The 23,581-nt window shown below is 43.4% G+C and overlaps 2 protein-coding genes across 2 annotated transcripts; one reads left to right on the top strand and one right to left on the bottom strand.

Moving 5' to 3' along the window:
- Nucleotides 1-1,589: 1,589 nt before the first annotated feature.
- LOC131328425 (uncharacterized) lies at nt 1,590-3,038 on the bottom strand. Its single transcript, XM_058361371.1, has one exon. It carries the CDS (start codon nt 3,036-3,038, stop codon nt 1,590-1,592), a length of 1,449 nt encoding a protein of 482 aa, XP_058217354.1.
- A 9,822-nt stretch (nt 3,039-12,860) lies between these two features.
- Nucleotides 12,861-14,112, top strand: LOC131330283 (ABSCISIC ACID-INSENSITIVE 5-like protein 4). Its single transcript, XM_058363818.1, has 3 exons — nt 12,861-13,451; nt 13,757-13,828; nt 14,032-14,112. Exons 1-3 carry the CDS (start codon nt 12,861-12,863, stop codon nt 14,110-14,112), a joined length of 744 nt encoding a protein of 247 aa, XP_058219801.1.
- The last annotated feature ends 9,469 nt before the right edge of the window (nt 14,113-23,581 follow it).

The following is a 23,581-nucleotide window of genomic DNA, read 5'->3' as shown; positions in this document are numbered from 1 at the left end:
CCTATGTGAGAATGACCATGGATTGGTGAGAGGACTGAGGTCTCGGGCGGGCTGGTGGATAATGGGAGAAAACATCTGGCACCGTTTAACATACTCCTCGGAGTCATCCTTCATTGTGGGCCACCAATAACCCTGAGTGATGGCTTGGTGAGTGAGGGAATGACCTCCCGAGTGACAACCACTATCGCCAACGTGAAGTTCTTCAATGATGTTTAGCACCTGGTGTGGGTGTGCCACCAATAAGTATAGGCCGGTAAAGGACTGTCGGTAGAGCTTGCCATTGGGATTCAACTAGAAGAGGGTAGCCTTGTTGCGGAGTCAGTGAGCTTCCTTTTTGTCGGAGGGGAGGTTATCGTCCCGTAGGTAGCTGAGGATCTCATCCATCCATTTTGGTCCGAGCTCGATATTGAGGATGTCATGATCTAGAACATCGAGCTCAAAGCTGGGTTTGTCAATAGTGCCGAAGGAAATAGAGCGAGGTCCTGAGGCTGAACATGCCAAGGCAAGTCCAGTGAGGGCGTCAGCGTGTGCGTTTTGCTCTCTAGAAATGTGTTTGGTCCGGATGGCCTTGGAACTTTTAGTGAGTCAGATAGCTGAACTGAGGTATGTACGCATGCATTCGTTTCAAGCTTCATATTATTTAGTGAGTTGATTGACAACCGGTTGGGAGTCACTGTAGACGACAAGTTCTTCAATGCCAAGTGCCTCGGTGGTCTTGAGACTTAAGATTAGGGCTTCGTATTCAGCCTCGTTATTTGAGGCTAGGAAGCTGATGGAGAAGGAGCTTTCATGCAGAATGCCGGTTGGAGAAAGGAGTACGATCCCAGCCCCGGCACGTCGGCTATTAGAGGCTCCAACGACGTAGATTTTCCAGACATCACCGTGGAACAACTTCCAGGCGGTGCTGGGGTTAGCTTGGAGTGCTCCTTCGGGATTGAGGGTCGGGCCCAGGGTGGGGGAATTGTTCGGTGTAAGCTCGGTGAGAAAATCAGCAAGTGCCTGAGCCTTTATAGCTGTTCGGGGTTGATAGTGAATTTCGAAGTTCGCGAGTTCCACAGCCCACTGAGTGATTCGGTTGGAAAGGTCCACCTTCCGGAGGAGGAATTTGAGCAGGAACTCGGTGAGAACTATGATCCGGTGTGCTTGAAAGTACAGAGTGAGCTTCTGAGAGGCCGAAACAAGGGCGAGGACGAGCTTCCCCAAAGGTGGAAAACGCGTCTTGGCCGGGGTCATTGTCTTGCTTGAATAGTAAATGGGCTGGTGGTCACGACCCTCATGGTGGACGAGCACCGAGCTGATGGCATTGGGGGAGACGGTGAGGTATAAAAACAAGTCTTCCTATTCCCAAGGTATGACGAGGAGCGGAGGCTCGAAAAGATAAGCCTTTAGCTGTTGCAACGCGCGGTCACACTCCTCGGTCCAGTTGAAACTACGCTGGCTACCTTTCAAAAGAGTGAAAAAAGGTTGGCACTTGTCGGAGGACTGGCTAATGAACTGGTTAAGAGCAGCGGCCATGCCAGTGAGACGCTGAACATTCCTTTTGTTGTATGGGGCAGAGAGCTTTTTGATTGTAAGGAGTTGCACAGGGTCTACTTTGTTGCAGCGTCGGGAGACGAGGTGACCGAGGAATTTTCCTGAGCTGACTTGGCGGATTTTTCCGCATTTATACGAAGCTTGTGATCCATGAGGATCTTGAAGGCCTTAGTGAGATGGGCTGGGTGATCACTGGCCAACATGCTTTTCACAATCATGTCATCAATGTAGGCCATCATAGTGTCGCCCAACAAATATTCGAACATTTTAGTTATCATTTGCTGAAATGTAGCCTTGGCATTTTTGAGATCGAAGGGCATGACGAGATAACCAAAAATACCGTGTGGGGTGATGAAGGCTGTATTTTCAACATTGCCTTTGCTCATTGCTATCTGATGATCGCCTCGGTAGGCATTCATGAAACTGAGTCGGTCATGACCGGCAGTGGCGTCATTTAACTGATCGATTCGCAAAAGTGGGAAGACGTCCTTTGGGTAGGCATCGTTGAGATTTGAATAGTCGACGCACACGCACCACTTGCCGTTCTTTTTCTTAACAACCACGGTGTTGGCTAACCACCTGGGGTACTGAACTTCACGGATGACCCGAGCGTTGAGGAGTTGGCCGACTTCTTCGATAACGACCTCAGAATGGACCGGGGAGGACTGCCTTGCCCGCTGCACAATCGAATGTCTGCTTTTGTCGATGTTGAGCTCATGGCAAATGAACAAGGGGTTGATCCCGGGCATCGCGTATGGGGTCCAGGCAAATACCTCGACGTTACACTTTAGGAAATCAACCATTTGGTCCCATTCGGCATCGCTGAGGGAGGACCCAAGAAGGAAGAAACGGGAGTTGTCCTTGTTGATGGGGACGGTGATTAGGTCTTTGATTGCCTTTTCGTCAGCCCTTCTACCGACGTCTTCAAGAACTGGGGCGTCGGTGACCTCGATGAGGTTGACCCGAGACATTTGGTTGTTGCTTCGGACAACGTTGACATAGCACCTTTTAGCAACGGTATGGTCTCTGTAAAGGTCTTCTCGATGTCCATAAGCGCCAATGAACCGAACTACCTGGTGATAAGTAGAGGCAATAGCCTTCATCTTGTGAAGCCAAGTGCGCCTGACGATGGCATTGTAAAGGCTAGGTACATCCACCACGACAAACTCCATATCATGTGTCACCGACCTGGCTCGAACAGGAAGGGTAATCATGCCAAGGGGCCATATCGGAGCCCCGTTGAAACCAATTAGAGGAACCTCGGAGGGACGGAGGTCAGACTCTGGGAGCTTCAGGTATTTGAACAGAGAATAATACATAACCTCTGCCAAACTACCCTGGTCAACAAGGATGTGTCGAACGTTAAAGGTTCTGATGCGAAGCGTGACCACGAGGGCGACATTGTGCGGGAGCTGGACCTGGTCTAGATCTTTCTTGGTGAACGAGATAGTCCATTTGGAGCCATCGTCGGTTTGGGCGCACTTTGGCTTGGGACCCACTAACATGACTTGTTTGGATGAAGAAGCATCATTGAGCTCGAAACGGATGGTGTGCGCAGCCTCGGTATTCAGTTGACTGTGGATAACGTGGCTTGTTTGGACCTCGTCTTCATTTTGGGTCTCAGCTCACTATGCCTGAGCCCTGGTTTTTTCATGGTTGATGAGATTACCAAGGTGGCCACTTGCGACAAGCTGCTCCAAGTAGGCCTTGACGGGTTTACAAGCGGTGGTGAAGTGGCCTTGCTCGTTATGGTAGCTGCATCGGACGATTGGATTCTTAATCTTCCCATTCTCAGTGCCAAGCTTCTGGTTCGGGAAGGAGAAGTAGGGCTGGTCCTTAACCTGATCAATAATTCGATAGATGGGGACGGTGAAAATGGTTTTTTCGGCGTTGAAATCGCTCGGCTTCAGTCCCTTCTTCGAAGATTGCTTAATGCCATTAACCTACTTTTTAGGGGTCGGGACGGGCGCGACGGCTGAGACAGCTGCTGAAACGACAGAGACCTTCAGACTTGCTGGCTTCCTGATTCCTGGCTCGGCCTTAGACTCGATTAGTTGGCACCATCCTTCAATGCGGGTCATGAGCTCTTTCATGGATTCAGGTTTGAGCTAAGCCAGGTCGATCGTCCTATACCTGCTCGTCTTGTGAGGTGAGACCGAGCTTAAATTCTTGGGCCGAAATAACTCTGTCGCTTCCCTCGATTTCGTTAAAAAGCTCCCAGTAATGACTGGCGTATTGGCAGAGCGTTTCGTCGCTTCATTTGAGCAATGCGAGGCGAGAGTTGATTTCCTTTTCATGCTTGTTGCTGGTGACGAACCGAGCCATGAAGGCGTTGCAAAGGGAATCGAACGAGGAAATGGACCGGGCGGGCAGTTGGTTAAACCATGTGAGGCCCAGGTTCTTGAGGCTTGCGAGAAATACTTTGCACATGAATGCGTCGTCTGAGGGCTCATTTCGGAGGAGTAGAGACATAACGTGCTTGTACTGTATCAGGTGAGTGTATGCTTCGGACTTGTCATCGTACTTGGCAAACTTGGGTTGGGTGAATCCTTTTTTTTTTTTTTGGGGGGGGGGGGGGAGGTTGTTGATTGAATCGATCTCTCTTGTAAATGGAAAGGTCGTGAGTCTCTCGAGTCGGGTGTCGCGATGAGGTCGGATTGAACGGTCGGGACCGTCTGGACGCTCGATCGCGGAACGCTTCTTTGGGATGAGATCGTCTAATCTTTCGTAATCTTTTCTCTTCGGCAGAACACTCCCCGACTTTTGGGGGGAGTGTTCGTACCGGTCCTTTCACCTATCGGATCTAGAGCTATCTTGAGGGTGGTGCTCGAGGCGCTCGGTGACTGGGCTTCTGTCATGACCATTTTTAGGGTGCTTGATGATCGGGCCTTTTTCGCGTCCATTTTTTAGGCGTTCGCGGTACCCCTTGGTTTGGATTTCCACGAGGCTGTTATCATCCCTTGTGATTTTTGTAAAACTAAGGGTGGGCTTAACGTGCCCCTCGCCGATTCTGACAGAATGGGTGGAGGAGGTGGAGACGCTCTTGGCTCCGAGCCTCTCGAAGGCAGATTGCTTCCCAGGATGTCCTTTGGGGTTGGGGTTAGGGGAACGGGAGCGCTCACTATGCCGCGCAACCTTTTAAGTATGGCCTGCCTCCTCCGGTGGTTCGAGGCGATCTTTTGCTGAAAGCCGAGGTCGGTGCTCCACCAGGGGGCCCCTCCACAGCTGTGAGGAGGGCTGCGCTGGCTCCTTCGCCCATCACAGCTTCCAATGGAGTGGGATGGGGAGATCTGGAGGAAGTGCTTGATCTCTGCCAGCTCGTCCCTAACGTGCCTATCTTGCTCCACGATCATTGTGAGGTCGTTGATTTTTCGCTCCAGGTCACAGATGTAAGTATGGAGTTCGGAGGACGTCCCTCCGTCTGGCGTCAAGGTGCCGGCTTCGACGCCAATGGACATGTGGTTTTTCTTAGGACGTTGGCTCCACCGCAGCCCAGGTGAAGGTCTCCAAGGGGGCCGAGTCCGAGAGTCTTATCGCTGGGATGTGGATCTTCAACTTCCACCATCTTGGTTTAGGAACTTTTTGAATGGAGTTTGGGAAAAAGAAGGAATGGGACATTGAGAAGGCGGCTAGATCCCCAGCAGAGTCGCCAATTGTAGGGGTTCGATTTATCGGGATCTTGGCCGTAGGTCGGTTCTGGCTCTTTCCTCCGCCAGTTCGCATGCCCGCCGCCTGACCTGCAGCAAGTCACTAGGGCTGTGGTAGCCCAGTGATCCTCCAACGATCGAGTTAGATGTAGGGAGAAGTGTATAGGTCTAGGGTTAGGGTAGAATGACATACCTCTCTAGGTTAGAGTCCCTTTCTATTTATAGGCCTTGCTTTGCTTGGCCTCCAAGTTAGAGCGTGGAGGGTACGCTCGGGTAACCGCCTCGGGTGGGGAGGTTGTTGATTGAATCGATCTCTCTTGTAAATGGAAAGGTCGTGAGTCTCTCGAGTCGGGTGTCGCGATGAGGTCGGATTGAACGGTCGGGACCGTCTGGACGCTCGATCGCGGAACGCTTCTTTGGGATGAGATCGTCTAATCTTTCGTAATCTTTTCTCTTCGGCAGAACACTCCCCGACTTTTGGGGGGAGTGTTCGTACTGGTCCTTTCACCTATCGGATCTAGAGCTATCTTGAGGGTGGTGCTCGAGGCGCTCGGTGACTGGGCTTCTGTCATGACCATTTTTAGGGTGCTTGATGATCGGGCCTTTTTCGCGTCCATTTTTTAGGCGTTCGCGGTACCCCTTGGTTTGGATTTCCACGAGGCTGTTATCATCCCTTGTGATTTTTGTAAAACTAAGGGTGGGCTTAACGTGCCCCTCGCCGATTCTGACAGAATGGGTGGAGGAGGTGGAGACGCTCTTGGCTCCGAGCCTCTCGAAGGCGGATTGCTTCCCAGGATGTCCTTTGGGGTTGGGGTTAGGGGAACGGGAGCGCTCACTATGCCGCGCAACCTTTTCAGTATGGCCTGCCTCCTCCGGTGATTCGAGGCGATCTTTTGCTGAAAGCCGAGGTCGGTGCTCCACCAGGGGGCCCCTCCACAGCTGCGAGGAGGGCTGCGCTGGCTCCTTCGCCCATAACAGCTTCCAATGGAGTGGGATGGGGAGATCTGGAGGAAGTGCTTGATCTCTGCCAGCTCGTCCCTAACGTGCCTATCCTGCTCCACGATCGTTGTGAGGTCGTTGATTTTTCGCTCCAGGTCACAGATGTAAGTATGGAGTTCGGAGGACGTCCCTCCGTCTGGCGTCAAGGTGCCGGCTTCGACGCCAATGGACATGTGGTTTTTCTTAGGACGTTGGCTCCACCGCAGCCCAGGTGAAGGTCTCCAAGGGGGCCGAGTCCGAGAGTCTTATCGCTGGGATGTGGATCTTCAACTTCCACCATCTTGGTTTAGGAACTTTTTGAATGGAGTTTGGGAAAAAGAAGGAATGGGACATTGAGAAGGCGGCTAGATCCCCAGCAGAGCCGCCAATTGTAGGGGTTCGATTTATCGGGATCTTGGCCGTAGGTCGGTTCTGGTTCTTTCCTCCGCCAGTTCGCGTGCCCGTCGCCTGACCTGCAGCAAGTCACTAGGGCTGTGGTAGCCCAGTGATCCTCCAACGATCGAGTTAGATGTAGGGAGAAGTGTATAGGTCTAGGGTTAGGGTAGAATGACATACCTCTCTAGGTTAGAGTCCCTTTCTATTTATAGGCCTTGCTTTGCTTGGCCTCCAAGTTAGAGCGTGGAGGGTACGCTCGGGTAACCGCCTCGGGTGACATCATATGTGACAAATGGGATAAGGTGGTTGCGGAGCACGTGACCAGGTCAGCCCTCATTGATTATCCTCTTGGTGTAACCGTTTGGGGCCCTCCTATAGTAACCATCTTCCTTCAAGCGGCCTCGTGATGTCGGGGTCGGGAACACTCTGTACCCTTAGATAGCGACAAAGTTCAGTCGAACTCCTTTTACCAAAAGATCTTTCGAGGGAACACCGAGGGTCCCAGGGCCCTATGCAGAGCGAGGGGCGGGGGTCTTCTTGGTATCGCTTGGTGCACTGGGGCTCGGGGAACGGTCCGAGCCCCAGTTTCCGGAGCCACCTCACATGGGTTTCACAGGTGTATGTATGGTGTAATACCCCTCCTTTTTTCATTTGTAAAAAATAAAGATGTAGATTTTGATGTGGTGTGTTGCCTTGGTGTAAAAGGAGAGTTTGGGCTCACCTACGCCTCATGAATCATGATGTGAAAAAAGTTTAGCGGGGATCTATGTTTGCGCATGAGTTCACTTACCATCCGACCCCGTTTTCATTCAGAATTTGGGAATGACTTCACATTAATTAGTACTATGAGATCCAATGGATTCACTTCGGGGTGCATCAGGCTAATTTGAATCATTTATGTTTTTTTATGATTCGATGAGTGTATCAATCTCACAAAAATAAAATTGATTGGACATAGACCACCACGCGATAAAACGACATTTGTCTTGCAAATAGGGAACTGTTTATTCTTACAATCATTTATATTGCGTTTTCAACTATCATTTATATTCCTAACAACAATTTTTTTTTCTAAATTATGAGCTGATGTCATCATGCAAGCTATAAGTAAAAGCTATACCAAATAAACTTGTAACGCCCCGAATTTTGGGTACGTTAAAGAAGGCGATTTCATTGAAAAACTAAATGGAGTCTGGCTCAATATTACAGAATATTCTCAAAAGAGTAATCTTATTCAACAAAAGGAGGGTAGACTAGGGTTTCTATCTACAACTCCACCTGCTCCTCCATCCTAGCCAGCTCCTCAGCTCCAAAAGCCTCCAAGGTGTACTGTTCATCTTGATAATCTACAAGGTCTGACACATTATACCAGCGTCGCCACCGATATAATATGTCAGGGTCACCAAAGGTAATACCGTGAGCTTACAAAAGCTCAATAGAATATCCAAACCCACTAACCCTTAACTTACAAACAATAGGTCATAAAATCAACAGAGTACAAGCAGGTTTAACAAAAACGATTAACGATAGCACCTCCATATTCACTATTCAAGTATCGTTGGTGTCCATATTTTTCTGTGTTTCTCCTACGCGACTCATCGTAGACTGTGTCTCCATTTTCACTTTTCATCACCAAATCAACATTTTCAAAATCCGTTTTTAACACACCCAACCTCGGTTCCGCCGTTCCGGGTTCCCGAGTATCCTCACAATGGTTCCGCTGCACTGGGTTCCCATTGGCACACGATTGCATTGGCTCCGTACCGCGGATAACCAAGCCACACCTCACCATGGTTCCGCTGCTCCGGGTTCCCATGGGAACGCACACAATTCAAAACCCTCGGTTCCGCCGCTCCGGGTTCCCGAGTATCCCACAATGGTTCCGCCGCTCCGGGTTCCCATTTGGGGTTTTCGAAATCTAAACCCTCGGTTCCACCTCTCCGGGTTCCCGAGTATCCCCACAATGATTCCGCCGCTCCGGGTTCTCATTGGGTTTTTCACAAATCTTACTTTTGCACTCGCACACAACTCACATAATGCCACCCAAAACCGGTTATTATGTAGTTTCAAAATATTTCCTTACTCGAAAAACATTTCCTTTCATTAATCACACCCTAGGTGTCATGTTTCTACTTTCTCGATTCTCGTGTCTCATTACATGCAAAGACTCCGCGGTAGAACTTTTTACAAACATAAATCATTCATTGTAATCTTGAAACTAAACTAGCAAGATCATCCAATTCTATATTAATAATCATGCTCATAACCATCCTAAAGATCAAAATACGAATACTCCTATTCAAGTGTCAAATTCTATCTTTCGAAAACCATTCTTTCTTTCTTTTGAGAAATTCTAAGCAACATATGTTTATTTCGAGTAACAAATTGATTAATTCAACATATTCCCCTTCCTTTTCATCTTTCTAAAGAAAACTCCATTCAAGTATTTCATGAAATTCTAACATTTCAGGCAACAGATAACCTTATATACTTATGACAGATAACTTTAGCAGACAACAGATAACCTTATATACTTTTTCACATACGGTTCTATGCTATACGTTGAGTTAGTGGACGAGGGACTCTACTTATACTTAGGGAAGTGAGTAGAGAAAATCTACCTTGATCCGAAACTAGTCGGGGCTGAATAAGCTAGTTGGAAGTTTTCTACGCGCGGTGAAACTCACAAATCTAGACCAAACTTTGGATGGCAGTAACTCGGTCAATATTTGGTCGAATATGATCGTTCTTGGGTCGAATTGAAGCTCTCGAAGTGCTCTACAACTTTCGTGAAGGAAGTTGATCCTAGAAACTACTTTAGGTAGGAGAAAAATGGTGATAAATGAGGAGACAGTATGCTGTCTGGAAATGAAAATCCGAGATTTTTACTGAACTTTGGATGCCAATATCTTTGTCATTTCTTCACCGATTGGGGTGGTTCTTGGATCTAACTTGAAGGTTTCGAAGTGCTCTACAACTTTCCCGAAGGGAGTTGGTTCTAAAAACTACTTTAAGTAGGAGAAAAATAAAGATTTGTGAAGGGCAGTAAGCTGTCTGGAAAATGGAAATGGCCAATGAGTGAAGGTGTGAGTTGAATGGAAGGCATGGGGTGCTATTTATAGCCAACACTTGAGCTCCTTCTCCCTCCATATGGCCGGCCCCCCTCCCTCTCCCTTTTCCCATGGATTTTGCTCCATTGAGTTGTCATTTCATGCCTTTCAATCATGCCATGTCTTCCATGACTTGTCTTTTCCAATTTAGGCCAAATCTTAGGCCATCATGAAGGGTTTTTGACTTGTCAAGTCTATGGGGAGGTTGCTTGCAAGAAAGAATATAATCATGGGCTAGCTTTGTACTTTGGAAGACTAGAATGGGTTGGCATGTAGTAAATAGGCTTAGGGCTATTAAGGTTGCTTGTGTAAGTGTCCAAAACACAATCACACACTCCACCTCCCTCTCCCATTCGGCCTTTCTCTCTCTCTCTCTCTCTCTCTCTCTCTCTCTCTCTCCATCCAGCCCTCTCTCTCTCTCTCTCTCTCTCTCTCTCTCTCTCTCTCTCTCTCTCTCTTGTTCTATGTATAGACATATATAGGTATATAAGTACATGTATATATTCATCTAGGAAAGTAAAACCTAAGATAATTAGGCTTAAGGCTAGGACATAGGTGTGCATGCATGCAAAGCTAGCCTTGCCTCCAAAGGAAGCAAAATGATGAGATTCCAAGTATGACTTGTCTTGTCATGCTTATTAGCAAGTCAAAGGTCTATTAACCAAGGGACAAAAATTCTCCTAACAATTATGGACCAAGGGGTAAAGGAATATTGGTAATAATTAGGGTTTGAAATGACTTGTCATGGGAGTAAAAATGATTACTCCTATGGTCTAATGGTCCTATAGGGTTTGGAGGGTTAATAAGGCTCAAAGATGGTCTAAAAGGTCTAATTAGGGTTAGGGTATTGTAACTAGGTCAATCGGTGGTTCGGGTCCTCCAACTAATCGGTTGGAAACTAACTCTACTTGCCAAGTAGGATTTCTAGCCAAGAAATATGATTTAAAGATTTTATCTAACTCGTTAGGAAAATATACAAGTGCTTTTATAAGCATACTTGTCTTTAGAAAATGACTAGATTGCTCAGCGTGAAAGATATAATTTTATAAGTCTCAAATCTAATTATGACGGATTATTAAAATTAAAAAGAAATTTTTAGTAGCAAATCCAAGGAATTAAAATAAAATTTAAATATTTAACGAAATTTTTATTTATCAAAAATCAGGGTCGTTACAAAACTTGTACATACTCATCTCTCTTATTTAGTTTTTTCTTTATCTTTTAAAGGTTGTATAGCAAACAAGCACCAATCCATACATTATAGTGTATTAATTTTGAAATTCTGTCAGGACTGTAATAAGTGCTAATTGGCCATCCTTGTACACTCTCCACTCAAAGGTCAAGGGATTAAATTTTGTCGAAATTGTTAGTTTATTTCTTTCCCATTTAGTGCTATGCCTTGGATTGTTTAGTATTTGACTTGTACCTCACATGATTTTTTTTTTCCTTTTTTGTCAATGGAGAGAAGTTTTATTCATCTGGTAGGCACCAACCTAAACATCAGATAGGAGAGAACCCCATGGGAACAAAATAGACGTTCACAAACCGAACAAACTATTAGAAGGGCTCTCTGAGCACAATTATGTACAGTCCGATTACAATCATCATCTATCTTATAAAACAGGAAGGTCTTTGGGAATATTCCTAAAGAATATTCTCTTTCAACGGTTCAGATTTCTCATTTTATCTACTCATACAAACAAATCCAACGGTCCAGATTTTTTTATCCTTCACATACAAGCTAATGGCATGTTTTGTAAATAGTGTGCAATCCTGGGGCTTAAAATCCTGGGGCTAACTATTCAATAATGGAAAACAACTATTCTGAGCCTTTTGACTGAGGCATGAATGGTGGAGATAAAGGAAAACCTTTTTTTTTTTTCAAAATGAAGGAAACCTAATTTGATTTTTATGGTAAAGATGGGTAAATTATTGGGATTAAATTACAAAGAATACAAACTTCAGTTTCTCATTTCCTTAAAGTACACCATATTGATTTACATAGATTTCCTATCTTAAGAAAGTAGTTATGTTAGATGGCCTAAGACATGTGATTTTGCAATCAGATTTTAGCACACATGAGTTCGACTTAGTTTATTTATTTTTGGCTGAATGATACAAAAATTATTGAGATTGATTGTGGAGTATTCAACAATGCAAGGGCTGAATAAATTCTTCAGATTGAGATTGAACTGATTTCTGCATATGTTGTCACTCTTAAATTTTCGTGTCACTAAGAAGAGGATCACATACTACACACTAATGTTTAAGCCATTAGCTAGCAAGTGCCGTAGGCACGAACAATTTCAACCGGAGTGCGTAGTGCCGTAGGCACGGACAAACACTAGTATTTAATAAAACTAAAAACACAATAACCAAACAGATTCTTTAAATCAAGACAATCATGAATAAGCACCGCAACATCGGAAGGAGGAGGTGGTGAGTCTACATTCACAATAAGTACGTACCTCACAAGATTGATGTAGTATTCTTTTACTCAACTCATGTTACTCTCCCATTGGCTCTTTTAATTTCAAATTGGCGCATTTCACCGAATTTATATACAGATATTGTGAGCGTTTATTATAGCTTAAATCACGACAAATCTTAATTTTGTTAAAATCTAAAATCAAAAGCATCTAAATGGAGCTTATAAGTTGGATATTTTTTGACATATATATTTCTATTTTGTAACCTACAAATAATCTATACCAAAGACACAAATTCCAAACAAAAAAGAGAAAAGTTTAAGCCGACATGAGAAATTAAAACGAACACCCCTTGCAATATTTTGGAAAACAAAAGAGTTGAGATAGCTATAGAGGCCGTTCAATAGTCGTTGAGTCTTTGAGTGTCCATCTCTAAATCCCACCAATGTAGCAGCGAAATCCGTGGTTGCTGTTGAGATGAGAACACACGCTCAACTCTCTCTTTCTCTCTCTCTCGTCTATATATATACACATACACCCATGTCCTCTGCAGATCCCATTGTGACATTGTTGTCAGTAACCTGTTCTCAAAACTTTTTATTTACACCTATTCTACCTCTCTATTCTCAAAATCCAAGTTCTCTCTTCAACCATTATTTTTCTTCTCAGCTTATTCTTTGAGATCAATTAAATTTACTTCGTTCATTTTATCAGGGTAAATATTATTATATTAAAAAAAGCATTCCAGTGTGTATTTTACCGAGTTAATGGGCCAGGGGTCCAATATTCCTGTTTTGGCTAACCTTACATTTGATGAAGTTCACAGTCAACTGGGAAATTCAAACAAGCCATTGAATTGTATGAACTTAGATGAATTGGTCAAAAATTTTCTCTCTCCTGATGAAGAATATCAATCCATCAAAAACCTAGCATCATCTTTTTCTTATTCTTCGACATCGTCGTCATCATCATTAGTCTTTCGGGGGAACTTCAATTTGAATGGGACACATAGTAGAAAAACCGGGGATGAGGTCTGGGGGGAAATTATTCACGACGAAAGTGTCTTAAATCCTCAGCTGTTGAGGGCAGTTGCTCCAACGGTTGTGGTGGCTGCACAACAGGAAGACTGGTTTAAGTTACCAATGCAATCAGTGGATTTGAATTTCCAGGTGGGAATTGAGAATCGACCTCTGGAATCACCAATGCCAATTGTGCCACGATTTTCGTTGGATTCTCAGGTGGGTTTTCTAAACAAATGCTCATTTAAAGATGAGAAGATGGAGAAGACCATTGAGAGGAGGCAGGAAAGGATGATGAAGAATCGCGAGTCGGCTGCTAGATCAAGGGCAAGGAAGCAGGTTAACAATCCGACTTTTTTTCCCCCATTTGGAATAAAACTCCTTCCGAATTGATATGACAAGTCTTGATTCATCACTTGAAACAGAATAGAAAGTGAAAAAACAAAACGATCGAGATGGGCCTAAAATTTTCAATATATCAATGTCATGTCATTCTGGTTAGCTAGGAATTCTATTTAAGAATTCAGAAAGAATGGTGTTGTCTATGATGCTTGGTAGTTATACCAATCTCTCCATCTGATGATAGAAGCATTAATAGCATTCTCTGTGTTTTTTCTTCTCTGTATTCTTATATGATTGTGTAGGCTCACACCAATCAATTGGAGCACATGGTGTCTCTCTTGAGGAGAACAAACAATTGGCTCAAAAAGAAGAAGGTACCACTTTCATAGAAACCCTTTGCATGGTTTCAGTAGTGACATGTAAAGATTAAAGCAGTCAAATACAAAAATAAACCAGCAAAGGGAGAGAGAGAGAGAGAGAGTGGCATGTTACAAGATCACAGGAAAATTGTGGAGTTTGAAACAACTAATGCTAACTAAATCACTGATTCCTCTTTGTTTCATCTTGTTGTACGCAGGAAATCAACAAGTTATTGTCTTCACATTCAACTTCCAAGCCCAGATTCCAGCTGCGACGAACAAGCTCCTCACTATTCTAGCATCTGCCAACATTATCCATTCCAAATTGCATTCGTTCCCATTTGTTTCACGATAATATACCAGGAATTTTTGTTTAGGCAAACCTTACTTACACCTCTTGGTTTGCTCGATGTGAGGATAGACACTCTTCACCTTCAACTATTTGAACATAACTCCTCTCTGTGCTTCATGAAATATGTGCAGCTTTGAGTTTTTCATCAAAAGTAACAGAAAATGAACATATGTGGAGAGTAGAAGATTTTTGAAGACAGAAACAGCATCCTAATAAAATCTTTTAATTTACCAATGTTATTATTTTCCTCTAATCCCTCATTTCTTTCTCTAACCACCCACTTTTTGATGAATTACAAACTGCCATTGCAGAATTAGCTAAAACACCTAGACAGGGAGAAGGATTGCCACAAGAAAATGGCGGATTAATTTCATTTAACCGAACCTAATTCCCAGTGCACTCTTACCACCCACTTTTTGATGAATTCCGTTTACCCCGCGTCTGAATCCTAGCTCCGCCATTGGACATGTATACACAGCCTTGTTTATTGTACGGTAGTATATAGAGGTATTCCCCGTTTGATAACCAGTTTAAGGCGTGGGATGGTAATACGAATCTCATGGGTCTCATAATACCTTGTTTGTTTGCATATTTGAGGTTTGGATTGGGAAGCGCAAGGGACTAGCAGTCCGGTCATTTACAGGGATTGGGAATCCTGGCTTGCACATGGTATTTATCAATCCTATCTTGAGACCCCCTTGCAGGTTTACCAATATGCCCATCATCTTTTTCCATAAAGATGAGAAGTGCACTGATTTGTTCATTAAAAAAAATATGGTTAAAAATTAAGTGCTATAATTTTTAATCTGTTTGAACTTGTGCAAAGGTATTGTTTTGCTGTGCAAAGGTATTGTTTTGCTGATCATATTATTGTAAATTGTCATAATTCAATTTTGTCTCCAGAGCTTTCATAATTAAGTTTTTGCTCTTTATTTGGGACTATATGGAGCAAAAACTTAATTATGAGAGTCTTAGAGAAAAAATTTAATTATGATCGACCCTTTACAATAAAATGATTAGAAAAAATAAGATATTCGCACCCATTTAAATGGATTTAAAATTGAAGCACTTAATTTTTTAGACTATTTATATATTAAAAAATATGATTAAAAAATTAAGTGTTTCAATTTTTAATCTGTTTGAACCAGTGCGAACGTCTTATTTTATTGATCATTTTATTATGAAGGGTCATAATTAATTTTTTTCTTTAGGAATCTCATAATTAAGTCTCTGCTCCATAGGGTCCCAAATAAAGAGCAAAAACTTAATTATGAGAGCCCTAGAGACAAACATTAATTATGACCATTTAAAATAATACGATCAAAAGAACAATATCTTTGCAGCCGTTAAAACGGATTGAAAATTGGAGCATTTAATTTTTTTCTACATATTATTCAGCACTTTAATTTAGTGTAAGAAAATAAATAAAATTAATATTTAGAAATATATTTTTTGGGTTTGAAAATGCACGATTTCTCTTAGGAAACATTTAAAGTGGAACGGAGGGAGTATTTGTTTCCTATCTTAGTGGGATTTGATGGTGACATAAATAAGTTTGCCAAACATGATGACTATTTAATTTCTTCTATTTAGGTATGTGATTTCAAAATGGAAGGAATGCACAATATTAGGAAATTAAAAAAAATGGATGATTTTGAAAAAAAAGAGGTGTACTTCAAAAGAAAAAGAAAAAAAGCCAGACTTCCAAAAAACCGGATGTACCTTACTGCAATTATGGTATTTTCACATATTTTTGATAAATTTGAATATGATTAATTACTTTTATTTCTCAAATTGAATGAAACCAAGACAATCATGATTGATGATTGATTTGTTAACCCAAGCATGATTTATGATTGATTTGGTAACCCAAGCATGATTTATGATTGATTTGGTAACACTACATTTGACAACACAAATCTAAGTTGGAACATACACCATAATCTTAAAATACACCATTAAATACATGAATCACACTATTTGAAATACACCATGAATATAAAATTCACCATAAATACATGAATCGTATTATTCGAACTTCACCATGATCATAAAATAATACAAATCGGAGATAGAAAATGAATCGTGATCTTAAAACACACCATGCATACATGAATACAAAAAATACACTATTCAAAATATCATGGTATCGTGACGGCTTCAAATTCGACTTTAAGGGTCTTTTTGAGTTGAATCGCGTCACTTAATCTCCGGACGACTGCATCGTGACTGATGGAGTGGCAGTGATCCTTTGCGCCGGCGGTTGTAGCGAAGGCGACCACGTCGGTGGCCAGTGGGGTTGAGGATGTCTACGGGGGACTTATTTTCAACAAGGTGGCGACGGGCGGTGGGGTTGACGGGGATGAAGTCTGGTGAGCCGGACATTGAACGGGGAGAAATGGAAATGGAAATGATTTGGGAGGCGTTGAGTTCAAACTTGGGAGACCCCTTTTCCTTCTTTAAAGGCTGGAAACGTGCAATTCTCCTTTTTTTAAGTTTGGATTAAAGGCAATTAGTTTCACTAATGATAACAATCACAATTGGGACCTCAAACTTTAGTTTTACATTCCATAATTCTTTGTCTTATATAGTACCAAAAAAATAAAGGAATTTAGTTAATCAAGGGCATTTTTGGATTTATTTAAATTTATGAATAAAAATATAACCTTCCAAAATGACTAAGATGAATACTAACGGCACCATACAAAAAAGGATGAATATTTAAGTACGTTTTTTAACCAACCCCAAACAGTTTACAAATTTCAAAATGGTACTCCAGCAAACTTGATGGATAGAATGATATTAAGATTTTCAGGAATCTAGTTGGAACTTGGAAGGTGGTGGGTAAGAAGCATGACTGTGATTTTTTTGGTTAGTAATTGGTGTGTTTGCTCTCTCTCTCTCTCTCAATAATGTGTATACATGATTAATGGTGTGTCTATAAATTAACTGGGTAGATTGAAATTTGGGGAGGTGGCGATGGGTGGCAATGGAGGATTGGAGAGAGAGAAATGAGTGGCCGGCAATATTTGTATACTTAAAAGTTCGTAGAAGGGTATTGCAAATTGCTTTTCCCACCAATGTTTTGAATACCGTACCGGTTTTTCTACTGATACGGTATGTATAGGTACCGGTCAAATATCGGGTACCATTTCGGATTTACCGCAACTATAATATATATATAATAATTATATATAATTAAAATTCAAAAAAATCCCCCATACCATGTAATTCATCATAAAATACCGATGTGTTTGCCTCTTGTCCCACATTGCCTAGTTACAAAACTCTTTTCCATCTTAAATGACTTTGCACACTAGTGGGCTTGTGAATGAGGACCCAAGGAGAGGTCTCGCACGCTCGGGGATAAGTCTCGACCGATATTTCCCGATATGGCTGGTACTGAGCGGTAAGAACCGGTATTGGGTCCGGAATGGAATTGGGGGGTTAGGGTACCAATTTTCCTCAAATTGGGTACGTACTGGCCGGTACTGTACGGAATTGACAACTACGGTATCGATACCCCTTCCCTCTTTGGAAATTCTGCTTGTCTTCTAGGTTTCAGCCCAACTTCAAACGGCCATAACTTCCTCGTCCGATGTCCGATTCATGCAAACTTTATATTGATTCGAAGGTCTTGAAGTTAGCGTATCATTGCCACCAAAATCACTTTAAGAATCTGAGTACACAAAAAGTTATGACTGTTAGAGTGGGGGTGTGTCGGTCTACCAACATCTGTCGGCTACTCCTAAGAATCGTGTCCTATCATTATGACTTCCTATGATTAGTGGATGTTATTCTTGACCCGTTGGCCTTCCGTTAGTAAGGATTGAACAATAGTTTACTTGGTTAAAATGTCAATAAGATGCAATTTGTGATTGATTGATTATTTATGAACGTTTGTGGCATATTTGTGATATAGTTGGCATGTTGTTACATATTTCATGTATGATAGTGGTCTTGGAAAGATCATAGCTTGTATATCGAGTAAAGAAATAGTTGTTTGTGTCGAAAGTTGATTTAGAAAGTCTCGTAACGCAAGAGGTGGTAATACGGTGACCCGAGTTGGTAGGGATCACTATGACGCAAGGGGTGGTAACACGGTAATCCTCGTGGTGTTATACGGTAATGCAAGGGGTGGAAATACTAATGGAGGTGATTGGCGATAGTGAGTCGTGTCGAGATCACTTGAGTTGTTTAATATCGTGTGAACTTGGTGGTACATTGAGCTATAGGTATGCGTTAGGATGATCATATTGAAGGTTGGAATGCCCTTAAATCAATTGTTATCCATCGATTGAGCCGTACTTATTGTCTTCATTTCACCTGCACATTTCATCATGTTTACATATAGAATTGGTAAAGATTTTCCTACTGGGCTAGTGTAGCTCAACCTAATCTTTCTTTCAGGACAAAATGCTGGACAATAGACTATATGCATTCGTGCGCTTGGGCATGAAGACTTTTGGAAGCCAATTCTGTTTTAGTTACATAAACATCTTGTATTGGCTTTCTTTTGACAAAGATGGGTTTGTAACTAACTGTACTTAAATTCCTCTTGATTATAAAGTATGTAATATCTAAAATAGGTTCGTATTTGTATTTAAGTTGATTTGGGCCGTAGTGCCAAAGTTGTAATTGCTTAAACTTGGGGACTCGTTTGTAAAGTTAAACTATTGGGAACTCTTGTGGGTAATATTTATGTTAAGCAAGGATCTTTTATTAAAATGGATTATTTATTTATGTTGAAAATCAAGTGCGTGACATGTCTTGTGGATAAAGTCATGTAACAAGGTTGTTTGAGCCCTTTGAAAGGTGCAGCCAATATTCTTCAGTCCGAACGACATCATCACGTAGCAATAGGTGCCCCATTCAGTGACGAACGTTGACTTTTCCTGATCCTTCGGCGCTAAGAAGATCTGGTTGTATCCAAAGAATCCATCTACGGACGAAAGCAAAGCATGCCCCGCCGTATTGTCCACCAGCACATCGATGTGTGGCAAGGGAAAACTGTCTTTGGGGCTTGCTTTGTTCAAGTCCCTGAAATCGACACAAACTCGGATTCTTCCATCCTTCTTAGGCACAGGCACAATGTTGGCAACCCATTTAGGATACTTTGCAACCCTCAAGAAACCTGTATCAATCTACTTGGTGAATTCTTCCTTGATCTTCTGGACCCAGTCTGGCCTCATTCTGCGGAGCTTTTGCTTGACGGGTGAAGCTCCAGGCATCAATGGAATTCGATGTTGCACTATTTCGGGATCAATGCCAGGCATATCCTTGTGAGACCATGCAAAGACTTCAAAGAATTCTTTGAGCAGTTCGATCAATGCGGTGCGATCCTCCGAGGATAGGGTTGAACCAATTTGCATCATATGAGGGTCATCCTCGTCTTTCAAATTTACAGAAATTACTTCTTCTTGTAGAGGCTGAGCATGCCTTTCATCGTCGCTTTCGATGAAGGAACGCAATTCAGTTGGGATGTTCCCATCAAAATCTGTTCCTTCATCGTAGGGGTCGACACAGTTTATATAGAAATTAGCAAAGTAATCGGAAGTAGGATCATGCATTTCATAAAACCCTTCAGGGTTGCCAAGTACAATCGGTTCAAACTCGAAGTAAAAGCTACAACGTGGAGGGCCAAGAGGCACAAACTCCAACTCTAAGCTAGACTTAGACTCGACCGACTCCGTATCATATTCAGACATGTCATCAATGCAAGTTAGACGTGGCGTGAAGATGCAATTTTTGATACTACCCTTGGCCTCCACGATGAGAGAGGTAGGTTCTTCGAAAGTGTCGAGCCCAAGCATCAGCACTTCAGCCTCCTCAGCATCGCCAACCAAACCTACTTGGGAGAACAGCTGCTCCAAGCTTCCTTTATCGAAAGTCTTCAGGCAGTCGGTCTTTATTTTGACATGAGCCAACTGCTTCTTGAACTCCTCTTTAGCCAGCTCCTCATCCTCACTATCAGACCAGGTGTCAACAGCGAAGACCTCGAAACCCGATAGCCAAGTACAAGTTTTGAGATCCTAAAACGGCTTGACTTGCCCCATGTAAGCAGTGCCTCTTCCTTCACGTACAAAGTAACTGTCCGAGTTACCTTGAAGGGTTTGAGGCTTTCCTGTACCTTTCCTCTTCTTGGCATCTTTGGCAGGGGGAACATATCCCAAACCAAAGTGGCCTTCAGTGAAAAGAAAGATAGGGAATTCAGCGATCCTTTGCTGGTTGATCCCAAGTCCTAAGCAAGGCATATAAGACATCCTCCTCATTATCTCGAGGGCACCTAAACTTATGATGAAATAATCATCCATGGTGATGGCAAGGACTGAACCAGACGTGTCGAAAGAAAAACCTCCAAAATCAGCATCCTCCTCCCCATGTTGAATCCCCACAATCGGTACTCCATCTTCAGTATGCGGACGGATTCCAGAGTCCCCGCAGATTGTCAAAGACCCAGAAGTGAGTCCTAACATCACTTTCTGGTGAAGAGTAGAGGGTACGGCCATGATGTCTGCCCTATGAAGCCATGGCTTGCCTAGTAGCAGGTTAAAAGTTGCAAGAATGTCAACAACATGAAACTCGACATCCTTCTCAAAACCCTCAGTGTCGAGTTTGAGCATTAGCGTCCCCTCCACCACACGGCGAGTGCTATCATAGGTTTTGACTACCAAGTTAGACGATGTAAGATCCTTTTTGGTGAGACCCAGGCTATAAGCGACCCTCAGAGGGCAAACATTGATTGCGGAGCCATTATCAATGAGGACGGTTGGCACCCAATTTCCTCTACACTTGACCGTTATGTGCAACTGGCGATTATGAGTAGCTTTATCAACAGGGAGATCCTTCTCAGTGAAAGTGATAGAGTGCTTTGAAATGAGTGGCAATATGAGGGTGATCATAGCCTCTGGAGTAATGTCGGTAGGCACTGTGAGATGAGCAAGAGCTAAAGACAACTTCTCACGATGCTCTTTAGAAGAACATATCAATCCCCAGACAGAGATTACAGCGGGTATTCACTCGAGTTGCTTTTTAATGATATTGTCCTCCGGAGCACCACTTGGAACTACAGGAACGACAAGGGGAATGTTCCTTTGAGCAGCAAGAACATTGGACCTTTGAGCAGATAGGTTAGACAAGCTTCCGGCCTGAAGATTAGGAGGTTGGAAAACTCGGCCGCTCCTTGTGACATTGGCAATGTCCCACAGAGAAGACATACTATCGAAATCCCATAGATCAACAGGAACTTCTTCCAGCTTGCACTTTCCCTTGTCGACTGAATCTACCATTGATGACGCATCTTGCCCTAAAGCTAAATCTGTAGCCAAATCCTCCATAACCAATCCCTCCCAAAAAGTAGGGTCTTGAGCAGCAGCATCCTTGAAAGGTATTCCTGGGTTGGTAACAAATGGCACGTCCCAAAGACTTCCATCCACCAAAGCCGAGTTGACAGTCCAGACTTCATCACCAACAGTTACATCCACCACCGTATCGACATCCCAAAGATTAGCTGGTGGTGAGACTTTACCTACATTGACAATTTCATCCACCTCCCAAAGATCATTGGGCGGGGCTCCTTGTAGGACCATGTTACTGCAATCACCTCCGGGAGTAGAAACGATAGGGCAAGGTTACTCCACAAAGATGATGTCGAGGGTAGGGTCGAATTCATGGATACGACGATCGACTGTGTTTGAGATTGAGTTTACTAGAGGTAGCATGGCACCGAGTGGACGATGTATATCAGGAATAACTTCCCCTGACTGATAATAACTCCATTACTATTCATTGACATCGCTCTGGTCTAAATCAGCTTTAAGACCCAACTCTATTTGCCCCTCATCGGGCTATGAGTCCGACACATACTCTTCGACTTCTTCCCTGGGTTGGTCCAGTTCAGGTTGATGGTAGAGCATGAACAATGATAGACCAACCAAAGGATCAACTTGCGCTGCATTCCATTCGCCTTCCCACTAGTCTAACCATATTTGATTGACATGAGGGTATGCAGAGATACCCATATTGTATTGCTCGATCCAATCCTCGGAGAGCTCTTTCCATTCTTCGGCTTTATCTTCCATGGCCCAACCGGCTGCCATCATATTAATGCTTGGTTCGGAGGGAACGGGCACGATCGGTTTAGGGTGGCTTTCTGGGACAATGTAGTGGGTTGGGTTGAATTTAGTGGAGCTTGGGTTCTTTTGAGTGGAGCTTAGGTTGATTTGAATGGAGCTGAGAGATATCTAGTTGGTCTGTGGGTTAGAGTTGTGATTAGGCATGAAGTTGGAGATGACATTTGGCTTTAATGGAGGTGGGGTTTGAACAGTGCCGGTATCGATCAAATCTTGAATCGCCTGACGAAGGCGATAACAAGAATCAGTAAGATGGCTGGGCATTTGGTGGAAGGCACAATAGGCATTAGGATTATGGCTTGGAGGTGGATTTTGAGGTAGAGGGGTTGGAGTCAAGGGCCTGAAATGGCCGAACTTGACTAACTTTTCCATCATCGAAGACAGAGGTGCCTCAAAGATAGCAAAGTTTCGGGGTTGTTGGTTTCAATTTCGGCCTGATTGACATTGACAGCACGGTTGGAATTCTGAGCGGGGGCATTGTTTCCACTGGAGGCCGTATTGGCATAGTTATTACTACCAAACAAGGCAGTACTGCTTCCTGTGTAGGCACGAGGCTTAGCTTTTTGAACTGAGGTAGAAAAGGCAAGCTCGCTTCTTGGTGGAACCCCAATTTGCAGTGCTTCTTTGATAGCTAGGCCGGACTCGAAGAACGTCTCAAAGTTGGCCCCCTGAACCAATACAAGGTTCTTAGCATAGTCAGGCTGCAAGGTGCGGGGGATGATGAGGATTTGATCCTTTTCACTCGGTCGATCAGTCATAAGAGCGGCCTTGCACCTCCACCTCTTGATAAAATTTGCAAAGGACTCCTTTGCATTCATTTTGGTGGATTCCAATTCTCTGGTGGTCATCTTGAGCTGAGAGTTGTAACTGTACTGGGTGATAAAAGTTGCCCCAATGTCCTCCCAAGTTCTTCTTTTGGCGATGTCGAGAGACAAAAACCATTGCAAGGCTAGACCAGAGAGAGTTTGCAGAAACATTTGTGCCATTGCGTCATCTTCGACTGCAAGGAGCTTCATGGCACCATGATAACCCAAAAGGTGAGTCTTGGGATTGCCAGTTCTGTCAAACTTAGTGAAGTCCAACATTTTGAATCTTTCGAGCAGCCTGGCATTTGGGAAAAGGCAAAGTCGGTCCATGTCCAGTCCTCCAGTGCCAACCTTTTCAGATTTAGAAATAGCTGCTTCGAGCTTAGCCATCTTAGCAATTATAGCTGCTATTTCTGGGTTAGGTACAGCCACTTCGGGGTGAGGAATTTCATCTTCAGGATCGAGATTAGGTTTTTCT

Source organism: Rhododendron vialii, chromosome 6a, assembly GCF_030253575.1.
Source record: "Rhododendron vialii isolate Sample 1 chromosome 6a, ASM3025357v1".
NCBI lineage: Eukaryota > Viridiplantae > Streptophyta > Magnoliopsida > Ericales > Ericaceae > Rhododendron > Rhododendron vialii.
This window is presented reverse-complemented; position numbering and strand designations above follow the sequence as displayed.